This window comes from Schistocerca serialis, chromosome 6 (assembly GCF_023864345.2).
Source record: "Schistocerca serialis cubense isolate TAMUIC-IGC-003099 chromosome 6, iqSchSeri2.2, whole genome shotgun sequence".
In the NCBI taxonomy this organism is placed as follows: Eukaryota; Metazoa; Arthropoda; class Insecta; order Orthoptera; family Acrididae; genus Schistocerca; species Schistocerca serialis.
Window position 1 is genome coordinate 327404338 of NC_064643.1, and position 22189 is coordinate 327426526.

Sequence of the window (22189 nt, forward strand, 5' to 3'; positions counted from 1 at the left end):
CTAGAATGTTAACTTCCCTGAATGGTTTTTGTTGCTGATAGTTAAAATCAGTTTCAGGTGAACTTTGTTTTATACAACCACAATAGTAGACACAAAAATAACAATACCAGAGAAGGAAAGTTGAGTTGCAACTTGATTCGTTCCACCATATGGTGGAGATGCTGAGTCGTGATAGGCACAAGAAAAAGATTCACACAATTGTAGCTTCTGGCCATAAAGGCCTTTGTCAGCAGCGCGCGTGCGCGCGCACACACACACACACACACACACACACACACACACACACACACACACCTGCAGTCTCGGAGAGCTGAAACCAGTGCGTGTGCATGTGTCTACTGCTGACAAAGGCCTTTATGGCCGGAAGCTACAATTGTGTGAATCTTTTTGTTGTGCCTATCGTGACTCAGCATCTCTGCTATATGGTGAGTAGAAACTTTCCTTCTCTGGTATTGTTTCATTCCATCCTGGATTTTCCATTGTTTGATAGACACAAAAATAATTTTCATGTAGGCTTCGCCCCCTTGTCTGGGATTCAGAATGCTGTCATATATTATGGTGGAAAGGTATTCAGTAACCTCCTGTCTAACATAAAGCAAGAAAATGGATATTGCTACCAATTCAAAATAAAAATGAAAATGTATCTCCTTAGCAACTCTTTCTCCAAAATATTAGAGTATCAAGATTCAGAGATTGAAAAATTTTATTAGCTGCATGACAAGTACTAATATATAGTAAATTGGGCTCTTTTCTTTGAAAATGCCATTATGATCAAGTAATATTGCAGTCCCAATAAAGGCAAACAGCAGCTGTCTAGTATAACTGAGGAAGCAGCAGCTGTTTTCAAAGTAGCAGCTTTTTGTGATCTACTTGATTAAAGTTAACTGTCTGAAGAATGAATAGCATTAAGCAGTGCAGTGATAATTTGCTGTTGATGCAATATGCAGATAATTTTTTGTTAATGTCTATCTTGATTCGTTCCACATTCCTGAAAATTCTTTTTCTTGGTGGGATCTATAGAATACTATGCATGAATGAATTTATGTATGTGTGAAGGAGAGGACACTTGCAGTTAATGAGAGGCATCTGATGATATATATCTTTTTCTTTAAATATGTCTGCTAGTGTCTATATATGTGTGGATGGATATGTGTGTGTGTGTGTGTGTGTGTGTGTGTGTGTGTGTGTGTGTGTGTGTGTGTGCGCACACGCGAGTGTATACCCGTCCTTTTTTCCCCCTAAGGTAAGTCTTTCCGCTCCCGGGATTGGAATGACTCCTTACCCTCTCCCATAAAACCCACATCCTTTCGTCTTTCCCTCTCCTTCCCTCTTTCCTGACGAAGCAACCATTGGTTGCGAAAGCTTGAATTTTGTGTGTATGTTTGTGTTTGTTTGTGTGTCTGTCGTCCTGTCAGCGCTTTCATTTGGTAAGTCACATCATCTTTGTTTTTAGATATATATCTTTTTAGTGTTATTTGCCTCTGCACAGAACTGGACATGAAGTTGCCTTTTGTAAAGCTGTACACCTCTAGAAATGTGACAGATTTAATGTTAGCACTTTGCAAAAAACTAGTACTTATACATCATTTACTTATGTCCAGGTTACAGAACTGTAATTCTTAGACACTCATACATTTGGAAATTAATTTTATTCTTGTTTAACTGCCTCGTAAGTAAAGTTTTAATTTGCTGTCCATTTTTTTATTGTATTTTATTTATTGCCATTTTTTACGGAATTGCACATCCTGAAAAGTAGACATATTTGACTCTTCGTTTTTGTATTTTATACAGGAAATTGTACAAAGCTCAACCATCTCTAGTACAGTGGCCTTAGGCAGGAAGTAGTGTAAAATGCTCATTCCAAGTTTGCAAGTGTTTGGAACAGCTTTTTGTGCCTTAAGACTTCTTTCATCTAGAGCAGCACCTGTCGTAAGTTTTTGAAACTGTGATTTTTCTGACTTATGACTTAATTTACATCTTACTAAAATGTTCAGATATTGGGTATGGTGGAAGGCTTTGTGTCTGTTAGTGTTTATCTTTCCAGTCAGTGTCCAGCTTCCCCCCAGACTTTTAAAACTCAATCTTCTCATCCTTGTGTTGACATTTTTTCTCAGTTACCTTTCCATTGAATCATATTTCAGAAGTTTCCATTACAGGAAATACCTTGAGGTCAGTGTTACTTTCACTTTAGTTGAGCTCTCATAGAGTACAGGACTATTTTAGACCATTCTCTGTTTATAATTTATGCAACTGAACCATGTGAAAGAAGTGATCATTCAGAATTTACTGTAGTATTTTATGTCATATTAACATTATTATCAAAAAACAAAGATGATGTGACTTACCAAACGAAAGCACTGGCAATGTCGATAGACACACAAACACATACACACACGAAAAATTCAAGCTTTCACAACCAATGGTTGCTTTGTCAGGAAAGAGGGAAGGAGGGGGAGAGACGAAAGGATGTGGGTTTTAAGGGAGAGGGTAAGGAGTCATTCCAAACACACACACACACACACACACACACACACACACACACACACACACACATCCATCCGCACATTGGAATGACTCCTTACCTTCTCCCTTAAAACCCACATCCTTTTGTCTTTCCCCGACCTTCCCTCTTTCCTGACAAAGCAACTGTTGGTTGCGAAAGCTTGAATTTTGTGTGTATGTTTGTGTTTGTTTGTGTGTCTATCGACATGCCAGCGCTTTCGTTTGGTAAGTCACATCTTTGTTTTTAGATATATTTTTCCCACGTGGAATGTTTCCCTCTGTTATATTCATAACATTATTATCAGGTTGTCATAAATGCTTAAGTCCACAGTAATAATGACTTTGTAGGTAAAAGTCTGCACTGAAGCAAATATCTGTGGGTGCATACCTGAAAATCTGCTTCTGCTGCTGCATCCGTGTTGTTTTATAGACAAAGTCCGGAAAATGGCTGCAGTATTGGTCTCTAGAACATGAAAAATTGGCACATAACAACATGGCCACATATCATATACCCAAATTCTTTTTCTTAAAAGATTCTGTCAGTGCTACAGACTGATAACTGTTTTCTTACCTTACATGTCAATAACTGCTACAACCTACATCCACTTGAACCTGTTTAATTTCATCAAGCTTCAGTCTCCATCTATAATTTTTCCCAGTATTACAAAATTTATTCTTATTTGACCTGTTTGGAGCGTTCTATGATTGAGAAACTGCCTGTTGGCTTCTGTCTCGGGTTTTTCGGCCAACACTTGTTTCATAATTTTTCTGAAATTTCCACCAGCACCAGTGGCTGCTGGCATCGTCAGAGCTTCACCCTCAATTACTGGTGGTGGACTGGAGCGGAGTTTGCGGGTGCAGATTATATGTATCTGGTGCGTCATCAGGGGTTTCTCCATGGTCAGTTCTCCACTTGCTAACTGCGACTGTTGTTCTCTGCAGCACAGGAATCCAGGATCTGTTCACGTTGGGGCTTTGTCATATTTGTGTATTTCTATAGCTTCCCTGAACAAGCAAGTGTAATAGCTCTTCTCTACAGCAAGAACTACAATGTCGGCAAATTTCACTATGCAGTAGGTCCCACACAGCACGTGCTCCTCCATGGTCGATTTTTCTGTCTGCTCCAACATGGAGTGCCACTTGCGTTCAAGGCTCTTGGTGTTAATTGATCATGCAGTCATTATAACATAGACTTTTCTACATTTACGTAGTATTTGGTACATTCTCAATGTTGCAAGTGGGCCCCTTCTCTCCTTTGCCATTTGAGACACTCTATGATACAATTTGTTGGTTTATAAATAATCTTTACAGCGTATATGTGCAATATACGGCTAATTCTGGTGGTCACTCTGGAATTGTATGGCAGAAAGGCTGTCCCTGGCACTGCTTTTTCTGATGTTACTTCGCAGAGTGATTCTGTGACAAGTCTTATGTAACTGGTGAAGCACCAATTGCTATGCAGAACACTTTCCAGGTGTTGCATCTCGCATCTGAGGTGCTGCGGCTCACATGTTTGCCTTGCTTGTGTTGTGAGTGTGTTAAATGTGGCTCCTTTTCTGGCTCGGGTTTGATAGGTTGTGTCGGTATCTGTGTGTCTGTGCGCGCGTGCGTGCGTCTGTCTGTGTGTGTCAGTCAGTTTTTGAAACACGCTGTGGCCTACATTTTTACCATCCCTTGTGATCTGCACACCTAGAAATGGTAGGGGGTAGAAGCAGATGAACAGCTACACTTTCTAGATGTGCTGGCCATGAGGAATGGTGAAAACTTGGGACACAGTGCATATCAAAAACCGACACACACACACACACACACACACACACACACACACACACACCTGCACAGACTATCAAATCGCCACCTGGGCCAGAAAAGAGGCATGATAAAGATGCTCTTGACGTGAGCAAGACGGAATATGTGAGCTGCAGCACCTCAGATCTGAGGAGCACAGGGTACTACACAAGTTACATAAGTGTCACAGACTCAAACATTCAGAAACAGAAATGTCGATTACAGAGTGACTGACAGAATTGGCCATGTATTGTACAGAATTGGCCATGTATTGTGCGAACATGACATAAGGGTATTAATAAGTGACAAAGAAGGTCAAAGATTGTCCCATATCAGCACAGGAGAGAAGGGACCACTTGCAGTGTTGGAAATGTACCAAATATCATGTACATGTAGAAAAGTCTATGTTGGAATGACTGGACGATGAATCAACACTGGGAGCACCAAACATAAGCGCCATTGCAGATTGGGGCATGTAGAGCAATCTGATGTGGTGGAGCACACACTGTATGGGACTGACCACATAGTGAAATTAGCCAACATAGAGAAGAGCTATTACACCCACTTGTTCAGGACAGCTATAAAAATATACAAACACGACGATAGCTCCGACAAAAAAGAGAAAGCCTCAAGATGACTGGATCGTAGATTCCTGTGACATTGCAGGTAGCAAGGGAAGTACCACAGTGGTAATGACCATGGAAAAGCTCTTGGAAGTTTGTGTGCCAGGTACATATAATCTACAGCCACAAGCTGGACTACAGTCCACCAACAGCAATGGAGGATGGAGCTTTGACATCGCAAGCCACTCGTGCTGTCAAAACGTCAGAAAAATATCGAACAAATGTCGGCCAAAGAACCAGAAATAGGAGCCAATAGGCAATTTGTCAACAAGTGGCCATGAATGACATAACAGTTTTGTTTTGTGAGTATCATTCTTTTAGTAGCATTGTACCAGTCAGTACCTCGTTATTAGTCAACTTTTGTAGTACCACATTTGCCAGGCTTCTATACTCTTCTTGCTTGTACTGTTTGTCTGCTTTTTACTTAGGTACACTCCAGACAAGTACTTTCAGAAAACACTTCAGAATACTTAAATTTTTATTAAATGTTAACATCTATTTATTGTCCAGAAAACCTTTTCTTCCTACCGCTAGACTGCATTATCTTCTTTACCTATGCTGTCATCTGCTACCTTGCAGCCCATGTAGCAAAATTTGCCTGGTAATCCTAGTTTTCTAATCTAACGCCCTCAGCATTTCCTAATTTAATTTGACTACAATCAGTTACTCTTCTATAATAAATTGTAATCTGGTTCCTGTACAAGTTATAGTAATAAAGCCAATAGTAAGACAATAGTAAGAAAATAAGTATGAGAACTTTTGAAGTGATGAGAACTTCAAATCCTGGACTTTGAAGCCTATTCATGAAGATATCTGTAGCTGGGATCTCGCAGCTATTCACAAATAGCAGTTACTGAAGCATACTATTTTCCATCCTACCAGCAACTGCCTTATGCTTAAGCCATGTGTTTTGTTTGCAATAAAGGAGAGTTTTACAGAAACTGTCAGAAAGTGATGTGTAGGCTGTTCTAAGACATTTACGTCGTTATCTTCTTCATTTCATGTCTGTGGATCACATGTGACAAAAATATACAGTAAGAAATCAGTGAGTCTGTCTGAGTATGTGTCAAGCATAACTACACTCTTAACAATAGTTATTGTAGAGGTGAGTGTATCATGATGATATAATTAACTATAGGCTATGGTGAATTGACATGCATGTGATAAATGGACCATATGACAACACTTTACAACATGTAACATGTGATGACAGTTTGTTACACAATGTCATTTGGCTTCCTATTGTTGCACATGTCCCATAACAAATACCACAAAATGCTGTTTCAGTAATGACAGAATCTTATAACCTGCAAAATATGCCGATTATGTTGTATTAAAATTTGATCTTAAACTTGCTGTACATTTTAATTTTGCAGAATATAAATTAGGATGTTTGTCTGCAAAACTTGCCAAGCTGATTATAATTTTTTTTCAACAGTGCCATATTAAAAAAAAAAAAAAAATGGTATGCAACTATTTAGACACAAAATGAAATGAATTTTTATGTGAGGATTGGTAATATAACTCCAGCCATTGATTAACACCATAGCTTCAAAGTTGAGTGTGTGGGCTTCAACAAAGAAAAACAATTGATGTCCGCTACAAGATGCATGAAACGGTGAAATAATTTACAAAGTTTTAATAACTGATGATATGAATTGAAGTCTTGTGGATGCAGATTTAGGACTAGTCAATGTGGACGGCCTTTAAATTACTCGCAAACGTCTATTAGTATCGGCATGAACTTTTAGACATAAAGAAAGTTGCAAATGCATGCCCAGTAAAAACTGAATGTAAACCATGACAGACGGGTAGCTCACCTGATTGCTGACTAATATTGATACATTTAATAGATCTGCTTTGGTGGGGATGTAAGTGGTAACTATCACTACAAAAGCATGTATGCATTTCCCCCCTCCCTTAATTTCAAGTGATGATGTTCCTGAGAGATTGCTTGATGTTGCAACCTTGAAGTCAGAAGTGACACCAAAGCCACACGACTACCTGTGTTCTCAGCAGTACCTGTAATATTAAAGTTCCAGCTTCTTTTCCACTTACTGTAGAGATTGGCAGATATGATGTGTGCCATATAACCAGAATGCTTTTAGCAGTTCATTACAAATTTATCCACCAGGAATAAATTACTGCACTCTCTCTCACGTTTTATGTATAGATGCAATTGCTTTTTAATTATTTGCTCACAGCTGTGGAACAAGGCAGCAAGTTGTTTAAAGTGCAACAAAAGATAACAATAATGTCTGTTATGGAGTTGGCCATGCTTTACCATTAATGTTTGCTAGTCTAACTGTGAAAGTTTGTGAAATAGAAGTGTTCTTGTGAAATATTTTGTAGAAACACTTTCTTTCACGTATTATCACCTACAACTTGGTATTTTTATAGACATAGTTATGGGAATGCATTTCTCTCTCATACAGGTTGAGGCAGTTTCAAAAATGGACAATTGGAAAAATGCCACATCCATCTATGAATTCACAGCGAATGATATTCATGGCAAAGAAGTGTCATTGGAAAAATATAGGTATTTATTTTGATTATTGATCTGTTGTTAATGTCCCATATACTTTTAATGCCAGAAGTCCAAAATTTTGTTTGAAACAACAAAAAATAAAAACTTTTTTTTTTCCAAGTAGAGCTTACATGAACCAACATTTGATCAGTATGGGCGTTGCTATTTTCAACTTCACCCAAAAATGCTGTTTTCCACCTAAAGGGTGTTTTGGAACTAGTTTCTATTTCTGCTATTGATTTGATTTGGACATCATCACACAATGTATTCAAACGGAGATCATCACACAATGATGTATGATTTGCCGCCATAATACAATGAAAACAAATAGCTCAAAATATACAAACACACAGGATATACAATGTATTTTTGTGACGATAAGACAGGTGGACTGCTGTAGCTTTGATGAAGTAACCATTCTAGCATTTACCAGAAATGGTTGGGAAAATATGTATCTTTAACATTATGTGGTAATCTCCATTGTCATTGTCTTCCTTTGAAGTAATCATAGAATGTCAGTGCAATTCGTCATTTTTATTTTATTTTTAAAGATGAAGTTAATTAATAAAGAAGCAGGAAAAAATGACCACTTTCTGTGTTATTTTCGTAGAAAATTCTCACATTATTTTTCTGTCAATTTTGGTACTGTTTTGTGGTGGCTTCTTTTTCATTTTTGTTTCTTACTTCTGTCTTAGTAACGGATAAGAAATAATGATACGGAGTAAAAAAAGGTAAGTGCAAAAGAAAATTCAGTTAAGTTGAACACCCCAGTTATTAACCAACCAGTGAATTAAGTCAGTGGAGTTAACCATCCTAAGAAAAGGTTAAAACTGAACTGGAGGATCATGTGCCCATCTATAGACCCTGACATGACCTCGAGTGTCAATGACAAAATACACTCCTGGAAATGGAAAAAAGAACACATTGACACCGGTGTGTCAGACCCACCATACTTGCTCCGGACACTGCGAGAGGGCTGTACAAGCAATGATCACACGCACGGCACAGTGGACACACCAGGAACTGCGGTGTTGGCCGTCGAATGGCGCTAGTCCCCCCTGCGGGTCCGGGGATTAGAATAGGCCCGAGGTATTCCTGCCTGTCGTAAGAGGCGACTAAAAGGAGTCCCACCCCCTCAAGGGGGTCGTTAGCGCCTGCGTCCGGAGACGGACGGTTCCACGACCACTATTTGCGGTCATTTTGCTTTTTCCCTTCTCGTTTCTTCCTTCCTTTGGTTGGTTCCTTTCTTTGCTCTTTTCCACCTCAATGTCTTCCTTACTGTTTCCGTGCCTTCTTCTCCTTGCCTTCTCATTGCCTTCTTCTCCTTGCCTTCTCATTGCCTTCTTCTCCTTGCCTTCTCATTACCTTCTTCTCCTTGCCTTCTCATTACCTTCTTCTCCTTGCCTTCTCTGGTCTCCGCCTCGGCGTTTGAGACAGTCAGTCCTCTCTCTCCCTTTCTCTCCTCCTTTTCCTCTTCTTCCTTCCTCCCTGTGCGTGCCTGAAGGCCGACCCACGCGTTCACACGCGTAGCCGGTGACGGGGTAACGCGTAATTCCCCGCCCTGGGTAGACATGTAAGGCACGCGCGTACCCCCTGGTAAAGGCCAGGTCCGGGGAGGGGTGATTGCCTGAGCTGATACCTTCTGACCATGCCGATTGGTCCCTCCGTCTGGTTCTCGGGAGGTGTGACCTGAGGTGTAAACATTCACCTAAGGCGGGAGTGCCCTCTGAGAGGGTCCCCACAAGGAAGGAGCGCGCCATCGGAGACGCTGGCAATCATGGGGGTTCCTCCGCAATGGATTTCACTCCACCTGTCTCGACTTCTGCCCAAAAACGGAAACGTGACCAGCCATCAGTGACTAAAGTACTACCGCCTGCCCCACAGTTCCTCGTCGTTTCTCGATCTGAGGACGGAAAGGATTTTTCCTCTGTCAACCCTTTCGTTATCCAGAAGGGTGTAGATGCCATAGCCGGATCTGTCAAATCTTGTACCAGGTTGCGTAACGGTACCTTATTACTAGAAACTGAGAGCGCCTTTCAGGCACAAAAACTGCTTCGGGCCACACTCCTGTACACGTTCCCTGTGCGGGTGGAGGCTCACCGCACTTTGAATTCGTCTCGTGGTGTGGTCTATACTAGCTCCCTCGACGGACTGACTGACGAGGAGATTCAATCTTTCCTCGCTGAGCAGGGCGTGACGGCTGTCCATAGGGTCATGAAAAAGGTCAACAGTGACCTTGTACCGACCCGGACACTTTTCTTGACCTTCGATAGTGTTAAGCTGCCATCGCGCATCAAGGCGGGCTATGAGGTTATTTCTGTTCGCCCCTATGTCCCGACACCTACGCGCTGTTACCAGTGTCAGCGTTTCAATCACACTCGACAGTCTTGTTCCAATGCGGCTAAATGTGTCACTTGCGGCAGGGATGCCCATGAGGGTGACTGTCCACCTCCGTCTCCTCGTTGTGTGAACTGTCAGGGTGACCATGCCGCATCCTCCCGCGACTGTCCTGTCTATAAGGAAGAACGCTGTATACAAGAAATTCGGGTCAAAGAGAAAGTGTCCACCTCGGCTGCTCGCAAGCTATTGGCTAGTAGGAAGCCCACGCTGCTCCCAGCGGGGAAATACAGTACTGTCCTCGCCTCTTCTCGGACTACCAGGGAGGTGGCAACCCAGACATGCGATCTGACCTTCAGCACCACGGTCGTCCGTTCGGCCAGTGCTAAGATCGCCCGGTCGACGTCTCCTCTTCCTCCCGTCACCCCTCAGACACAAGCACCTTCATCAGCTTCTGCCAAGACGAAGACCCAGAAGTCAGATGCACGGGCCTTTAAGAAGGAACCGTCCTGTGCAGACTTCCTGCGTACCTCGACCTCCCAGCCTTCGACCGGTATTTCCACCAAACGTCCTTCCAAGAAGGCTCATAGGAAGCACAGTTCTCCTTCTCTGCCACGGCGCATTTCTTCTCCTGCGCCACCCAGCGGTTGCCGCCCCAGGCCGTCATCCGTTTCGCCTGGCCGCACCGCTGGTAGCCGAACATCTGGCCGTCCACCGGCAGAGGAAGCTCCCCCTCCCGGCCATCTTCCCAAGATGGCCGATGAACCTATTGACCCAATGGACGAAGACTGTCCGCCTACTGATAGCGGCGGCAGTGCTCGCTCGAAGCCAGGCCCTCCGCGGCCTTCGAGGTGACCCCTTTTTTTACCTTCCCTTTCTTACGATGGCACTTATTCACTGGAATATTCGCAGCATTCGCTCCAACCGAGAGGACTTGAAGTTGCTGCTCCGCTTGCACCGTCCGCTCGTCGTAGCCCTCCAGGAAACGAAGCTACGCCCAAGCGATCAAATTGCCTTGGCACACTACACCTCTGTGCGTTTTGACCTACCCCCTGTGGTAGGAATCCCGGCTCATGGAGGGGTTATGTTGCTGGTCTGGGATGATATTTACTATGATCCCATCACGTTGCACACCGGCCTGCAGGCAGTTGCCATCCGCATTACTCTCCCCACTTTTACATTTTCCATTTGTACCGTTTACACTCCATCGTCATCTGCCGTTACCAGGGCAGACATAATGCAACTTATTGCTCAGCTACCTGCACCATTTTTGTTAACTGGAGACTTCAATGCCCACCATCCCCTTTGGGGCTCTCCAGCATCCTGCCCGAGGGGCTCCCTGTTAGCAGACCTTTTTCACCAGCTCAACCTTGTCTGCCTCAATACTGGCGCCCCTACTTTTCTTTCGGACACATCTCACACCTATTCACATTTAGACCTCTCTATATGTACTCCCCAACTTGCACGCCGGTTTGAGTGGTATGTACTTTCTGATACATATTCAAGCGACCACTTCCCGTGTGTTATCCATCTCCTGCAGCATACCCCCTCTCCATGCTCCTCTAGTTCGACGATCTCCAAGGCAGACTGGGGGCTCTTCTCTTCCAGGGCGACCTTTCAGGATCAAACCTTCACGAGCTGCGATCGTCAGGTCGCACACCTCACAGAAGTCATTCTCGCTGCTGCTGAATGTTCCATCCCTCACCCTACTTCTTCTCCACGTCGCGTACCGGTCCCCTGGTGGACTGCAGCATGTAGAGACGCTTTACGTGCTCGTCGACGTGCTTTACGCACCTTTAAACGCCACCCTACAGTGGCGAATTGTATCAATTATAAACGATTACGTGCTCAGTGTCGTCGTATTATTAAAGAAAGCAAGAAAGCCAACTGGGCTGCTTTCACAAGCACCTTCAACAGTTTTACTCCTCCTCCTGTTGTCTGGGGTGGCCTGCGCCGGCTATCTGGCACTAAGGTCCACTCACCAGTTTCTGGCTTGACGGTCGCGAATGACGTCCTTGTGGCCCCTGAGGATGTCTCCAATGCCTTCGGCCGCTTTTTCGCCGAGGTTTCGAGCTCCGCTCATTACCACCCTGCCTTCCTCCCCCGCAAACAGGCAGAGGAGGCTAGGCCACCTAACTTCTGCTCCTCGAATCGTGAAAATTATAATGCCCCATTCACCATGCGGGAACTCGAAAACGCACTTGGTCGATCACGGTCCTCCGCTCCAGGGCCTGATTCTATTCATATTCAGATGCTGAAGAACCTTTCTCCTGCGGGTAAAGGTTTTCTTCTTCGTACTTATAATCGCATCTGGATTGAGGGACATGTCCCCGCATGCTGGCGCGAGTCTATTGTTGTCCCGATTCCTAAGCCGGGGAAGGACAAGCACTTGCATTCCAGTTATCGACCCATCTCGCTTACCAGCTGTGTCTGTAAAGTGATGGAGCGAATGGTTAACTCTCGATTGGTTTGGCTGCTCGAGTCTCGACGCCTACTTACCAATGTACAATGTGGATTTCGTAGGCGCCGCTCTGCTGTTGACCATCTGGTTACCTTGTTGACCTTCATTATGAATAACTTCTTGCGGAAGCGCCCGACTGCGGCTGTGTTCTTTGATTTGGAGAAGGCTTACGACACCTGTTGGAGGGCGGGCATTCTCCGCACCATGCATACATGGGGCCTTCGCGGTCGCCTCCCTCTTTTTATTCGTTCTTTTTTAATGGATCGACGGTTCAGGGTATGTGTGGGTTCTGTCCTGTCAGACACCTTTCGCCAGGAGAATGGGGTGCCACAGGGCTCAGTTTTGAGCGTCGCTCTCTTCGCCATCGCGATCAATCCAATAATGGATTGCCTCCCAGCTGATGTATCAGGCTCCCTCTTCGTGGACGATTTTACCATCTATTGCAGTGCGCAGTGTACACGTGTCCTGGAGCGCTGTCTTCAGCGTTCTCTTGACTGTCTTTACTCCTGGAGTGTCGCCAATGGCTTCCGTTTTTCTGCCGAGAAGACGGTCTGTATTAACTTCTGGCACTACAAAGAGTTTCTCCCACCGTCCTTACGACTCGGTCCCGTTGCTCTCCCAATCGTGGAGACAACAAAATTTTTAGGTCTTACATTTGACAGGAAACTTAGCTGGTCTCCACATGTGTCATATTTGACTGCCCGTTGTACCCGTTCTTTAAATGTCCTCCGTGTTCTCAGTGGTATGTCGTGGGGAGCAGATCGAACCGTCCTGCTTCGTCTATATCGGTCGATCGTCCGCTCCAAGCTGGATTATGGGAGCTTCGTATACTCCTCTGCACGGCCATCCATCTTACGCCGCCTCAACTCCATACAACATCGGGGTCTACGACTTGCGATTGGAGCATTTTATACTAGTCCCGTAGAGAGTCTTCACGCTGACGCTGGCGAATTGCCACTCACCTACCGGCGCGATATACTGCTTTGTCGGTATGCCTGCCAGCTACTGTCAGTGCCCGACCACCCGTCTTATCGCTCCTTTTTTGACGACTCTCTCGACCGTCAATACGGGTTGTATGCCTCTGCCCTGCTACCCCCTGGAGTTCGCTTTCGTCGCCTCCTTCACCACCTTAATTTTTCACTCCCTGCAACCTTTCGAGTGAGCGAGAGCCACACGCCACCTTGGCTCCAGGCTCAGGTCAGCGTTCACCTTGACCTCAGCTCGCTCCCAAAAGAGGTTACCCCCAGTTCAGTCTACCACTCCCGTTTTGTTGAACTTCGATCAAAGTTCATCAATAGGACCTTCATTTATACAGATGGCTCGAAGACCAATGACGGGGTCGGGTGTTCCTTTATTGTCGGGGCACAAAGTTTCAAATACCGGCTCCATGGCCATTGTTCGGTCTTCACAGCTGAGCTCTTTGCCCTCTACCAGGCTGTTCTTTACATCTGCCGCCACCGACATTCTGCTTATGTCATCTGCTCAGATTCCCTGAGCGCCATCCAGAGCCTCAGTGATCCGTACCCGGTTCACCCTTTCGTACACCGGATCCAACGCTCTCTTCAGCAGCTGGTGGACGTCGGTTCTCCAGTTAGCTTTATGTGGGTTCCTGGCCATGTCGGTATCCCTGGGAATGAAGCTGCAGATGCCGCGGCCAAGGCTGCGGTCCTCCAGCCTCGGACAGCTTCTTGTTGTGTCCCTTCGTCCAATTTTAGCAGGGTCATTTGTCGGTGCATCTTATCGCTGTGGCATGCCGATTGGGCTGCACTTACCGACAACAAGCTTCGGGCCTTAAAACCTCTTCCCGTGGCTTGGACGTCCTCCTCACGCCCTTCTCGGCGGGAGGAGGTCTTTTTAGCCCGGTTAAGAATTGGACACTGCCGGTTCAGCCATCGCCATCTGCTGACGGCTGCGCCGGCGCCGTTCTGCCCATGTGGGCACTTGCTGACGGTTAGACACATTTTAATGTCCTGTCCAGATCTTAACACACTGCGCCTCGATCTTAACCTGCCAAATACTTTCGATGCCATTTTAGCGGATGACCCACGAGCAGCTGCTCGTGTTCTTCGTTTTATCAATTTGACAAACCTCGCTAAGGACATTTGATGATGCTGTTTTTTAATCCTATGCCTGTCAGTCTGTCTTTTATCGTGTTTTACCTTTTAGTTGTTGTGGTCAACTTGTGCCTTGCGGTGCATTCTTAGAGTAGTCAAGGCGCTAATGACCATTGAAGTTGTGCGCCCTAAAACCACAAAAAAAAAAAAAAAGAATGGCGCTAGCTGCGCAGCATTTGTGCACCGCCGCCGTCAGTGTCAGCCAGTTTGCCGTGGCATACGGAGCTGCATCGCAGTCTTTAACACTGGTAGCATGCCGCAACAGCGTGGACGTGAACTGTATGTGCCGTTGACGGACTTTGAGCGAGGGTGTATAGTGGGCATGCGGGAGGCCGGGTGGACGTACCGCCGAATTGCTCAACACGTGGGGCGTGAGGTCTCCACAGTACATCGATGTTGTCGCCAGTGGTCGGCGGAAGGTGCACGTGCCCGTCGACCTGGGACCGGACCGCAGCGACGCACGGATGCACGCCAAGACCGTAGGATCCTACGCAGTGCCGTAGGGGACCGCACCGCCACTTCCCAGCAAATTAGGGACACTGTTGCTCCTGGGGTATCGGTGAGGACCATTCGCAACCGTCTCCATGAAGCTGGGCTACGGTCCCGCACACCGTTAGGCCGTCTTCCGCTCACGCCCCAACATCGTGCAGCCCGCCTCCAGTGGTGTCGCGACAGGCGTGAATGGAGGGACGAATGGAGACGTGTCGTCTTCAGCGATGAGAGTCGCTTCTGCCTTGGTGCCAATGATGGTCGTATGCGTGTTTGGCGCCGTGCAGGTGAGCGCCACAATCAGGACTGCATACGACCGAGGCACACAGGGCCAACACCCGGCATCATGGTGTGGGGAGCGATCTCCTACACTGGCCGTACACCACTGGTGATCGTCGAGGGGACACTGAATAGTGCACGGTACATCCAAACCGTCATCGAACCCATCGTTCTACCATTCCTAGACCGGCAAGGGAACTTGCTGTTCCAACAGGACAATGCACGACCGCATATATCCCGTGCCACCCAACGTGCTGTAGAAGGTGTAAGTCAACTACCCTGGCCAGCAAGATCTCCGGATCTGTCCCCCATTGAGCATGTTTGGGACTGGATGAAGCATCGTCTCACGCGGTCTGCACGTCCAGCATGAACGCTGGTCCAACTGAGGCGCCAGGTGGAAATGGCATGGCAAGCCGTTCCACAGGACTACATCCAGCATCTCTACGATCGTCTCCATGGGAGAATAGCAGCCTGCATTGCTGCGAAAGGTGGATATACACTGTACTAGTGCCGACATTGTGCATGCTCTGTTACCTGTGTCTATGTGCCTGTGGGTCTGTCAGTGTGATCATGTGATGTATCTGACCCCAGGAATGTGTCAATAAACTTTCCCCTTCCTGGGACAATGAATTCACGGTGTTCTTATTTCAATTTCCAGGAGTGTATCTTGACAGAGAATGTTCAGTGCATGTGATGTGGAAGTTCTGTTCTGTTGGTGTCACACGTGAATATTACTGTTTAAATGCAAGGGAGAATGATGATCTGTAAAGTGTTAACAGGTCTTAAAGTTTCCCTTATGCTTTCAATGAGTATTTAAAAGCTGCATCACAGTGACTCCCATCGTGTGGTGAAAAGAAGTACAGAACTGTAATTGGTCAAGAACTTCATTTCCAGCATTAACATGTAGTTATGCAGGTAATATGCCTGGATTTAGTGCTATCTAGCTAGCAAAATTATGGCTCTCCTGAAATCTGATACCAGCTACATTCAGTACATTTTGTAACAAATTAGGAGAAGCCACCATTGCCAGTTAGTGATAGACATAAACCTGATTTCACCAACTTCTTCTGTCATTTTCGTAATGATTCTACATGCAAATGGGAAAAAATGTGAAATTTCGTGATGTTATTGTCACATTGTTTCATTAAAACAACCATTTCAAATAACACACTGTGCTATTGTTAAATGAAATCTTTAAGTCTGTTTATTGTATGCACCTCTCAATCCACACCGCAGTACAGTATTATCATAAATTTCGGTGACTGGTACGACAGCACCAGCATGCACTGAGGGAAAGGTGGTTTTATCTGAAAGTATACTAAATTTAATTGTAGTAATCTGTTGAATGTTTTGTGCTGACAACTATTTGTGAAAGGAAAGACTGTAGAAACTGCAGGAGAAGTGATGCAAACTGGAAAAATAAAGGCAGATCTACTGGAAGATGACAAGGACAGGTATGGAACTGACATTTGAAACAGTTTTGCTGTTGTGGAAGGAGAGGAAGGTGTTCCTCGATGGCCAATCCCGTGAAATGGTGGACACCCATCGCTTCTTGGGTCTGGTCTTCAGTGCCCGGTTGACATGGCTCCCTCATCTTCGCCAGCTGAAAAGGGCGTGCTGGTTACATCTCAATGTTCTTAGATGTCTGTGCAATACCACCTGGGGTGCAGACCGCTATATTCTCCTGAGATTGTACAAAACACTGGTCCAGTCTTGTTTAGACTACAGAGTCCTGTCTATGGTTCTGCGTCACCTTCGACATTGTGAATAATAGACTCCATCCACCATTGTGGGGGTACGACTTGCGACTGGTGCCTTCCGGACTAGCCCTGTGAATAGCCTGCTCGCAGAGGCAGGGATTCCACCACTGTGATTTTTGCGCCAACAATAGCTGATATCTTATGCGCCTGCATTTGCTGCACCCCAAAGCACCATAATTATGGTCTCCTTTATCCAGACATGGAGATCAACCTCCTGCGGCGGCAGCGGCCATGATGTGGGCTTTCCATGGCTGCCTGCATTCAGTGGCTCTTTTCTGAGCTCCAGCACTTCCCTTTACTGCCTCTTTTCTGTGCTCACGCACGTACCCCTCTATGGTGTGTGTCTGTCACAGCTCTGTCTTGATCTCTCCATTAATTAAAGCATTCTGTCCCTCCAGAGGCCCTCTGCCACCAATTCTACTGTCTCCTCAGTTCATTCCAGCGTTCAGAAGTGATTTATACTGATGGCTCCATGGTTGCTGGTCACACTGGTTATGCTTACACCTATACGAGACACACAGAACTTTGTTCCTTTCCAGATGGTTGTAGTGTTTTTACTGCAGAATTGGTAGCAATCCTGCACACACTGGTCCATTTCCACCTCTGCTCAGGACTGTCCTTCACTATCTGTAGTGACTCCTTGGGCAGTTTGCAAGCTATTGGCCAGTGCTTCCCTCGCCACCTGTTGGTCATAGTTATCCAGGACTCCTTTCTCTCCTTGATCAACGTGGATCTCAGTGATTTTCATTTGGACCACAGGCCATGTTGGGATCCCTGGCAATGAACTTGCTGATAGATTGTCTAAATTGGCTGCTAAGGGGCCATCTCTTGTTATTAGCATTCCAGAAATAGACCTTCACGTGGCATTACGTCTTCAGGTTTTGGGACTTTGGAATGCAGAATGGCACACTCTTTCTCCACTGAACAAACTCAGGGCGATAAAGGATTCTACAACTATGTGGCGGTCCTCCTTACGGGTCTCTCGTAAGAGAGTCTGTCATCCTTTGCTGGCTACGCATCGGCCATACTTGGCTGACTCAAGGTTATCTCCTCCGTCGTGAGTACCCCCCTCTCTGTCATCGTGGATCGATGTTGACTGTGGTTCACTTCTTACTGGACTGTCCTGACTTAGCCGCCGTGCAACAGTCTTTTAGCTTTCCTGACTCGCTACCTCTGGCGTTAGCTGACAGTGCCTCAGTAACTGATCTAGTTTTACGATTTCTTTGTGATGGGGTTTTTTATTGCTTTATTTAAGGGTGGAACCTTAAGCCTTACCAGTGGGTGGAAGGGATGGCAAGCCATCTTACTCCACCCTCGCCCTGATTGGACTGGCTTTGACTGGGCTTTGTGGTTCACCCCTGCCCTCTGCCTTCCCACTCCCTTCTTTATGGTGTCTGTTTTATCTTGAGTGTCTATCTTGTCTACCTGTGCTTCTTCCTTCATGTCCCTGTCATTAGTCACTTTCTTTCCCTCCTCTCTTCTTCCGCCTTCTTCCTTCCTTACTTCTCAGTCAATAATTTGTAATTTTATGGCCATTGTAGTTCACTCTTATAGTGTGAGGTTTTATCGGTTTTAGTAATTCCAAGGTTGGAGGGACTGATGACCATGTAGTTTGGTCCCTTCTCCAATCCCCACCAACCAACCAACAATCAAAGGTCAAGCAGGACAAATGATAAGAGATGAAATGAAAGCTATGGAGGAATGGAAAAACTGACAAACTTCCCATTGGCTTCTGTCTCGGGTTCTTCGGCCGACATTCGTCTGATGATGTCTCTGACATTTCTCCAGCATGAGTGGCTGGCATTGTCAAAGCTTCATTTTCCATTGCTGGTGGTGAACTGGAGCTGAGCTCATAGCTGCAGTCTATGCACCTAGCTCGCCAATGTCAGAGGAATTCTCTGTGGTCATTTCCGGTGCTACCTGTGATGGTCGTTCGCTGCTGTATGAGAAGGCAGCATTCATTTACCTCGCGTCCTTCTTCTTTCTTGTTGAAGCTATTCCCATGTTTCTGTATTTCTATAGCTTCTCTGAACAAGCAGGTGTGGTAGTTCTTCTCTATAGACAGAACTTCCGTGTCGGTGAATTTTACTACGTGGTCAGTCTCACACAGTGCGTGTTTTGCAACGGCTGATTTCTCCACTTGCCCAAACTTGCAATGTCTCTTATGTTCTTTGATCCTGGTATTGATTGATCATCGTGTCATTCTGACATAAACTTTTCTGCATGTGTGTGGTATGCGGTATGTTCCCGACATTGCAAGAGGGTCCCTTTTTCTCTTTGCCAATCTAAAACACTCTTTGATCTTCTTTGTCGTTTTTAAAATAGTCTTTATGCCATGTTTGTGCAATATATGGGCGATTCTGTCAATCACTCTGTAATGTTTTTCAGATAGGCCGTACCAAACATTTCTTTTTCTGATTTGCCACTTCGCCAAGTGGTTGCCTCTGTTATACTTCTAATATAACTTGTGGAGTGCCCATTGCTCCTCAGAACACTTTCCAGGTGTTTCATTTCACGTCTGAGGTGCTTTGATGTTGTTTCTTTGTTCATGTAAGTGCCACTCAGTGACACTCTGGAGCATATCTGTTCCATTGTCCCACAAGACATCACAAAGTCGTTTCATGCATGTCTCACCATGACCTATTACAGCTGGAAGGCATCACCATGGGTATTCCTCTTAGTCCAATGGTGCCCAACTTCTTCATGGAACATTCCGAAGCACAAGCACTGGACTGGGCAACTTGTAAACCTAAGGTGTGGTGCAGATACGTCGATGATACTTTTGTTGTGTGGAGTCGTGGCGAAGAACAGCTCGGTGACTTCATAAGATGCTTGAACAGCCTCATGCCAACATAAAATTCACCATGGAAGTAGAAAAGGACAAAAACCTACCATTTCTAGATGTGCGGGTCACAAAAGATGGTGAAACCCTGGGACACAGCACGCATCGAAAACTGGTACACATGGACCGATACCTGCACAAACTATCAAACCACCACCCGAGACAGAAAAGAGGCACGATTAATACACTCGTAGCATGAGTAGGATTAATATGTGAGCAGCAGCACCTCATATGCGAAATGCAACACTTGGATAGTGTTCTGAGGAGCGATGGGTACTCCACAAGTTATATTAGAGTTGTAACAGAGCCAAACACTCAGCAAAGTGACAAATCAGAAAAAGAAATGTCAGGTATGGCCTTTTTGCCAGTCATTCCCAGAGTGACAGACAGAATCGGCTGTATATTGCGCAGCATAAAGACTATTTTCAAACCGACAAAGGAGATCAAAGGGTGCCTTAGATCGGCAAAGGAAAAAAGGGACCCACTTGCAATGTCGGGAATATACTGCATACCATGCACATGCGGAGAAGTTTGTCGGAATGACTGCATGATCAATGAACACCAGGATCAAGGAACATAAGCGATATTGCAGGTTGGAGCAGGTGGAGAAATTGAGCACACACTGTATGAGACCGACCACGTAGTCTACCTGGTTGTAGAGAAGAACTATCACACCACTTGTTCAGAGAAGCTATAGAAATACAGAAACACGGGAATAGCTTCAACAAGAAAGAAGAAAGCCTCAAGGTAAATGGATGCTGGCTTCCCATGCTGCAGTGAATGAACATCGCGGGTAGCAAGAGGAGAAATGACTGCAGAGAAGCCCTTGGACGTTGGAGTGCCAGGTACATATAGTCTGCAGCCGCGAGCTCAGCTCCAGTCCACCACCAGCAAAGGAGGGTGTAGCTTTGACAGTGCCAGCCACTCGTGCTGGTGGAGTGTCAGAAAAATCGTCAAACGAATGTCGGCCGAAGAACCCGAGACAGCAACCTATAGGCAGTTTGTCAACAAGTGGTCATGAAAGCATTAACAATTTTGTAATGAAAAAACTATATTGATAATCTCCTAAATGTGGGTGACACTATCAACAACATTGCAACAACCACATTTGAAGGAGGAGAAGGAGAAGAATTGTACAGAGAAGATGGAGTAACAGTACCAACTGCTAACCATGGAAGAGGTAGGAGAAGCCATAAAAGTGCTGAAGAGAGGAAAGGCACCAGGAATTGATGGAATACCTGCAGAGATGCTGAAAGAGGGAAGAGATATTCTACAAGGGAAAGTGACCCCCTAATCTGTTTAATTTGGAGGAGAGAAAGGATTCCCAGAAGAATGGAAGTAGTCTGTCAACTGTGCAATACTAAAGAAAGGAGATCCAAAGAGATCTCAAGTGTGACATGGAATCTGGACAGTGGTGCTACATGGTATACTTCTTGCTGTAGAGCTGAAAGTTAAGTCCAGTGTCAGTACAAATCTCAGCATCAGTCTCAGAGAGAACACTGTAAATTTGGTTTTGTAGCCTGACTTATCCACAAAGTATCACCAAGGCACATAGTTTAATTAAATATGTTTTAAAATACTTACCCATGCTTGTAGTAACTAAACAATGAATGAATGACTGCCACTACAGAACAGAGTGGTCTTACTATAAGAAAGTTTAATTCTTGTATAGTTATATTTTATTGTTACTTATTAGTCTGAGAATTCATTTCTATATCTGTGTTAGCATTTTCTGCAAAAATATTTAGCACTGACAACTGATTAGTTCTGAGACACTTTTTCAGAAAAGGGAGGTTGGCATCATATACAGATTCTGTTTTATGCAGATTTTAGTAAGTGTATTGAACTCGCTTTTGTTTCATTTGCTGTCTGCTTTAATGAAATCTACCTTATATTTTCAACTGTTTTTGTGTTTGTCATTAGAGGGCATGTGTGTATTATCGTAAATGTGGCATCAGAATGTGGATATACGGCAACACACTACAAAGAGCTAGTTGAACTTCATGAGAAATATGCAGAGTCAAAAGGACTTCGAATATTAGCATTTCCCTGCAACCAGTTTGGTCATCAGGTATGTTTGCACAGAACTTCTGGAGTTTGTTGCTATTATTCATTGTTGATATGTACCACAAACTTTGTTGATCATAATACTTTTGTTTTCTGTGACTTCAGAAAAAAAGGCCATAAATTTGTTCCAATCATGTTGTATTTCTCCCTACCTCAGACAGTACAAGAACCACTATTATGATATAGAGAATATTTCAAGCCATGTTGGATCCTGCCAGTAAAAAAGAAAAGGGGGGGGGGGGGGGGTGAAACATTAAGAGCACTCTGATCCTGAAGGTAGACGCCAGCAGCCAAATTGATTGTTTAATATTTTACAATTGTATAGGTTTTGTCGTTTTATAAGCCTAAAAGTATTCTTCATCCCATGATTACAGATACTGTGTCATAAAACTGTGGTGAA

The 22189-nt window shown here is 44.9% G+C and overlaps 1 protein-coding gene across 2 annotated transcripts in view; it reads left to right on the plus strand.

Moving 5' to 3' along the window:
* Positions 1-22189, plus strand: part of LOC126483788 (phospholipid hydroperoxide glutathione peroxidase-like) — a 53436-nt gene that overhangs the window by 3500 nt on the left and 27747 nt on the right. The window contains exons 2-4 of one of the 2 annotated variants that reach the window (XM_050106947.1): positions 1792-1929; positions 7349-7452; positions 21646-21793. In XM_050106947.1, coding sequence (XP_049962904.1) covers positions 1852-1929; positions 7349-7452; positions 21646-21793 — 330 coding nt within the window. In that variant the 5' untranslated portion in view covers positions 1792-1851. The remainder of the gene's footprint in view (positions 1-1791; positions 1930-7348; positions 7453-21645; positions 21794-22189) is intronic. The other variant, XM_050106948.1, reaches the window with a different exon arrangement.